At 35.2% G+C, this 6,772-nt stretch overlaps 1 protein-coding gene across 1 annotated transcript; it reads left to right on the top strand.

The window, feature by feature from the left end:
- The first annotated feature begins 1,974 nt into the window (after positions 1 to 1,974).
- LOC110733445 (putative serine/threonine-protein kinase-like protein CCR3) lies at positions 1,975 to 4,665 on the top strand. The gene has a single exon (XM_021913497.1). The coding sequence runs from the start codon at positions 2,202 to 2,204 to the stop codon at positions 4,629 to 4,631; it is 2,430 nt and encodes an 809-aa protein (XP_021769189.1). The 5' UTR covers positions 1,975 to 2,201; the 3' UTR covers positions 4,632 to 4,665.
- Positions 4,666 to 6,772: the final 2,107 nt, after the last annotated feature.

Below are 6,772 nucleotides of genomic sequence, written 5' to 3'. Positions count from 1 at the left end.
TAAAACGGGTTTAGGTCAATTTCGGTTCAAGTCGGGTTTGGTTCAGGTCATCAATTTACAGGTTACATTTGGGAAGGGTCATCTCCAGGTTAGTTCATATTCGGGTTCGGGTCTCACATACTCGGGTCAACTCGAGGTTAGGGTTAGTTTCAGGTCGGGTCAGGTTCACCGTTTTTTCGAGTTAGATGAGTCTGTTAATAATCGGGTTTGATTCGGTATTTTGGGTCGGGTTAACTTTTGACAGGTCTAGGAATGACCGCGTGTTCGATCTACCACAACAACAATTGAAAGGGGATTAGAATTTGTGAATTTAAGCATCCAAAACTGATCTTCGAATCCAAATTAGTCCAAAGGGTGAACTAAGTGAAATAATAATAATAATAATAATAATAATAATAATAATAATAATAATAATAATGAAAAAATAGTTATGAAATTGTAGCATGTAATATGCGAGAGAAATAATTCCAACTTTATACAAAACCGAGTGCATACATGTAGACCACACATGCAAAGTACTAATGAGTTAAATAGTGTTGTCTAGTCTCCAAAAGTGGATGCCATATCCATAATCGAATCAATATTTTCACAATATTTTTATCCTTTTATTCCTGCATGTTACATTAACAATTTAACATTTGTACACCAATCTTATATAAAAAAAAATTATCTGTATAACTTATTTTGGAGCATTATATAAAGTACATTACGAAATAGAAATGTATGAAGTCAATTAGTTTATTTTGTTTAAGTATATAGGGTAATCTTCAAGATTTAAGATTAAGGCCATGTTTGGTAATTGGCTTTTTAGTCAGCGAAAAAGCTGGCTTTTAAGCCAAAATGAAAAAGCTGCTTTGAGTAGCTTTTTTGTTGGCTTTTGACTTGTTGGCTCACAAATTATCTAATAAACAACCAACAACCACCAATTAATTTACCAAACACTTTTGTAAACATCCAACTTAAACAGCCAATTTCAAAAGCCATTATAAACAGTCAAACATTCCAGCTGGTCAAACAAGCCAAGTGAACCAGCCAACAACCAACCGCCAACCGCCAACAGCCATTTGCCAAACAAGGCCTAAATTTCAGCTGAGAGTGAAAGATCACTCAAGTAATTAAAAGCTCCTATTTTGATTTGAGGTTTTCCTAGGATCGATTCAACATTTTGGATAATCGTGCATTGACATCATGACTTGGGTGCATATTAATATGTATACCAAAATAAAGTTATTAAATGGTGGGACATAACCCTTAACCCTAAAGACTATGGGCCTGTTTACATTTACTTAATTTCAGTTCACCTCATAATTTTCCTCTCTCATGAAGGCCATGTTTGGTAATTGGCTTTTTAATGATTTTTTGGTTAGCTTTTGGCTTTTTTAGGTGGTCAAACAGCCAAAAAATGTGTTTGGTAATTGGCTTTTTAGTCAGCGAAAAAGCTGGCTTTTAAGCCAAAATGAAAAAGCTGTTTTGAGTAGCTTTTTTGTTGGCTTTTGGCTTGTTGGCCCACAAATTATCTAATAAACAACCAACAGCCAACAATTAATTTACGAAACACTTTTATAAACAGCCAGCTTAAACAGCCAATTTCAAAAGCCATTATAAACAACCAAACATTCCAGCTAGTCAAACAAGCTAAGTGAACCAGCCAACAGCCAACCGCCAACAGCTATTTGCCAAACAAGGCCGAAATATTCATTTCAGCTCAGTTCAGTTCAGCTCAGCTCAAATCAGTTTATTTCAGTAAATGTGAACAAACCCTATATATAACATTACCCTTTACTAATTATGAAATACTGTACTTGTATAAGAAAGTAAAAATTACTTAATTGTACTCCTTATTTAAATACGGAATAAACTAAAATCCAAATGAAAAAACAGTCGTCACTAGTCAACCCACATTTATTTCCTCACTTCCTAATTCTCTTTTAACGGCAAAAAAAAAAAAAAAAAAAAAAAAAAAAAATACTCGTACTGTATTAAATTCCCTCCTAAAATCCCAAAAAATAAAAAAACAAAAAACCCCAAAAATTAAAATAAAAATTCCATCTTTCTTGTTTCAAGGTTCTCTGTTTTTCCGTTCATATTTCTCTGTTTTCTGCTTAATTTTCATTTCAAACGTTTCTTCTTCTTTCTCCAATGAAGGAACCACAAATTTCCCAACCCCAAATCTTAAATTCTCCTTCAATTAATCCCACTTTATGACGACGATCAAATACCCACAAATTTCTGCCATTTTTTTCTCTCTCTTCTTTCTCTCTCTACCCACCATTCTCCATGGCCTCGGCTCCGGCTCAACTCTCGCTATCTCCTCCGCATCTTCCACCGTTTGCGGCATCGTTGCCGGCGAAATCAACCGCCGAATAGAGTGTTTCAGTAACGGTCAGTTAATTTTAATTCAACCAAATATTTCTTACGCCGCCATTGCAGGTGGTGGGAGCTTTTTCTGTGGACTTAGATCTGGAGGAACAAGCTTACTGTGTTGGGATACAACTACTATCACTGTAAATTCATCTACATTTACCCCAAAAAGAATTTATTACAGTAGTTCTTCACCATTGAAAGAGATTTCAGTTGGGGATTCTCAGGTTTGTGGGGTAATTAATGGGACAAATGAGGTAAAATGTTGGAGAGGAATGATGGGTTCGGGTCAAAACCCATCTGGGATTGGTGGGTTTGGGTCGATTTCATCTGGGTTTGGTTTTTCTTGTGGGATTTTGATGAATAATAGTAGGGTTAGATGTTGGGGTAGTAATGAAACCCTAGCTTCTGAAATTGAAAATCAATTTGGGGGTTTTTCAATGGTTAGTTTAACAGCTGGTGGGCAACATGTTTGTGGGTTTAATTCATCTGGGTATTTGGTTTGTGTTGGTAGGAATTCAGATGGGCAATTAGATTATCCATTTGATTTGAATGAATCTTCTGGGTTGTCAAATTTGGCACTTGGATCAGATTATAGTTGTGCAATTAGGAGATTGAATGGTACAGTTGTTTGTTGGGGTAAAAATGGTTCATATTCAAGTAATTTGATTCAAGGGGTTGATTTTGAGTTTTTGGTAGGTGGGTTGAATTTTTTTTGTGGTTTAATTACTAGGAATTCTTCAATTATGTGTTGGGGTCCTGGATGGAATGGTAACAATGCTTCTTTGGGAATTGAACTTCCTTTGCCAAAGATTTTACCTGGACCTTGTGTTCAATCTGATTGTGATCAATGTGGTGTTTATCCTGAATCCGAGTCTCTTTGTTTTGGTTCTGGTAATATATGCAATTCTTGTACTGTTCCATTATCAATGGCGCCGGTTCCGGCACCGCCACCTAGGGTATTGCCACCTTTGTCGTCACCATCGACGTCGAAGGGGTTGAGAAGAGGTATTTTGGTGTTTGCCATTGTTGGGGCAGTAGGTGGGTTTGCTGGGTTATGTACTATTGTTTATTGCTTGTATACTGGTGTTTGTTTTGGGAGGAAGAAGATTCATAATTCGGTACAACCAACGATTACTCGAGGGGGTTCGAGTAATGCTCGAACCTCTAGCAATAGTCCTCCTTCGAGGTCCTTGACTATTTCGAGGTCCTTGACTATTAGGCGTCAAGGGTCTCTAGCATTTAGGCGGCAAAGGAGTGGAACATCTTCCACTAAACACGCCGATAGGGCAGAGGAGTTCACCTTCCAAGAGCTAGCTGATGCTACTGGCTATTTCTCTTTGGAGAATAAGATTGGTGCTGGTAGTTTTGGTGTGGTTTATAGGGGTAAATTAGTGGATGGTAGGGAAGTGGCAATCAAGAGAGGAGAAACAGGACCGCGAACAAAGAAGTACCATGAGAAGGAGAGTGCATTTGAATCGGAATTAGCATTCTTGTCTAGGGTACACCATAAGCATTTGGTTAGACTTGTTGGATATTGTGAAGAGCGCGATGAAAGGCTATTGGTTTATGAGTTCATGAAGAATGGGGCACTTTATAATCATTTGCATGATAAGAAGAATGTTGAGAAAGGCAATAGTGTTATTAATGCCTGGAAGATCAGGATTAATATCGCTTTAGATGCTGCTCGTGGTATAGAATACCTTCACACTTATGCAGTCCCGCCTATAATTCATCGTGACATTAAGTCTTCAAACATTCTGCTAGATTCTGATTGGATTGCTAGAGTATCTGATTTTGGATTGTCTTTGTTAGGTCCTGAATCTGATCAGGATTTCAGGCCAACTAAAGCAGCCGGGACTGTTGGGTATATTGATCCCGAGTACTATGGGTTGAATGTGTTAACAGCAAAGAGTGATGTTTACGGTCTTGGTGTTGTATTGCTTGAGCTTCTAACAGGAAAGAAAGCTATATTCAAGGATAACAGTAGTGATGGAGATCCGACTAGTGTGGTGGATTTCGCTGTACCAGCAATTTTGGCCGGTGAATTAGTGAAAGTTTTGGACCCGAGAGTTGGACCGCCTGAATCTAATAAATCAGACGCGGTTGAGCTTGTTGCTTTTACTGCATTACATTGTGTGAATTTGGAGGGAAAAGATAGACCTACAATGACCGATGTTGTATCCAATTTGGAGCGCGCTCTAACCCTTTGTGATGATAGTCATGGTAGTATTTCTAGTGGCGGAATATTATCAATTGGATCAGATTGAAGAAAATTCAAGCAAAATTGATTGTTTTTTTTGACATTCTTTTTCAGCTTTTCCTTCATTTTGTAGTGATCATTTTTCATGATTATACATGTTTATTGAATGTATATACTTCATTATTAGATACAGTAGGTGTAGAGTAGGAAAACATGATTTGTTTCATCCCTGGAAAATTATTGTAATTTTCTTGAAATGAAAGTGTAAATTTGAATTTTCTTTGTCCTTCACTTTTTCCCTTTTAGGCGAGAATGAGCTGGCACTAGACGAGGCCATGCCACGTCACACCTAAGTTACGAAGGAAAACTTCACGACTTTTTAAAGCGAACACCAAAGTTAGCTAACCAATCTACATATTTGGTGTCCTTTTTCCCTTATGGCACGATGCATGAACTTGGATCATTCAATCAAAATCATTAGGAGGAAGACCCTGAACTTGGATCATTCAATCAAAATCATTAGGAGGACCCTAAATCTATATCTATATCTATACTTAGTATTTAAAAACACAAACCATAAATTTTGCATATGACACATGGCATCACAATTTACAAGTCACTCATTACCCCATATGCCACATGTCATTTCCTAATATTTATGTTTAAGTTTTTATGCATTATACAACTTGCAAATTCAAGTAAGAAAATGAAGTGTTTTATTTCCACCATAATAAAATAATGTTTTAATTAATACACATTACATAAACATATAAATTATAATAAAAATTGTTTTTTCAACTCCTAGACTTTAAATATAATTTAAAATAATATGTCATTTTATATCCCACAATCTTCACATGTATATATCTAGAGAGAATTCAAGTTAATCTCTGAGATTGACATGAAAAGTTAATCTCCTCTCACAATATATTGTTTTATTTTTATTTTTAAAATAATAAAAGTGAAATAGTAAAGTGGCACGAAAACAAATGCATAAAATTGTGAGAGGAGATTAACTTGGAATGTTAATCTCGGAGATTAACTGGGGCTCCCTCATATATCTAAAAACTAAATTCCTTCATCTTTTTTTCATGGTTCTACACTTCTACCCTATTTTTTTTCTTTTAAGTTTTAGAAATGAAACAATCTTCCTAAATATGAAAATAATTAACCCAAGTAACAACCCGTGCATTAAACGGGCCAAAAAACTAGTTAAGATTAGAAAATCTTTTGGAACTCTTGAAAGGGATGTTATACCAGGAGACTTTGGCAATTACCATACTTAATTATTTTTCATTTTAAAATAAGAAACGGTCCAAAGAGACGTCGGTCATAGTCCGAGTCTTTGATTTTTCAAGTCATAATACTGTACCGGCAAAGGAATGGCGTTTTCTTTAATTAAATTATGATGATTTAATATTTACATGCAAGTTCATGCAACATTATTGAAAAGTTGCTTCATTTTCTTCTAGATACGCCATCACAAATTCACAATTCATGAGCTTGAAAAAATGAAAAGCTTCTGGGGTGTTTTGTCATGAGTAGCATAGAGATCCTATTAGGAAAAATCACATAATTATAATTTTGTTTTGTTATTAAGAAGTAAATTCAAAGAATAATGTAGTTGAGATTTTTGTAGGAAATTCAGCTCCTGTTTGTCTCTTTTGAGCTTAAGATTCTTAAATAAAATATGCGACTGATATAAAATATTATGAGAAACCTACTTGATTTAAGGTGACTCCATCCGTCCATGAAATACCATTATAAGAAGTCTACACACTACTCCGTAACATTTTACTATCAACGTCCCCACATAAACGAACCATGTATAGAACATTATAACCATAATAGATTATGACATTTTAATTAATACTCCATATATGAAAACAAGAGCCACAAATTCAGTAGATAAGATAAGATTCAAGTAATTGCCATAAAAATTTCCATATTATGAAACCAATATTTTTGGCGTTGAATTTGGTCAAATGGGTGGGCCTATGATTGTTGAGTCTGATTATATACACCTGCTGTTGTCCCACACTAGCTTAAATGTTCATGTATACATAACATTAACATGCCCAGCCATACAACCAAACAGTACCCACCACCTTATTATATAATTTTAGCAATTTTATTAAATTAGTCGGTGCCTCTGCTTTTATTTCTAATTTTTATTCTAATTATTATATCTTATTAAAATAATAACAT

The sequence above is a fragment of the Chenopodium quinoa genome, unplaced genomic scaffold, assembly GCF_001683475.1.
Source record: "Chenopodium quinoa cultivar QQ74 unplaced genomic scaffold, ASM168347v1, whole genome shotgun sequence".
Lineage (NCBI taxonomy): Eukaryota > Viridiplantae > Streptophyta > Magnoliopsida > Caryophyllales > Amaranthaceae > Chenopodium > Chenopodium quinoa.
This window is presented reverse-complemented; position numbering and strand designations above follow the sequence as displayed.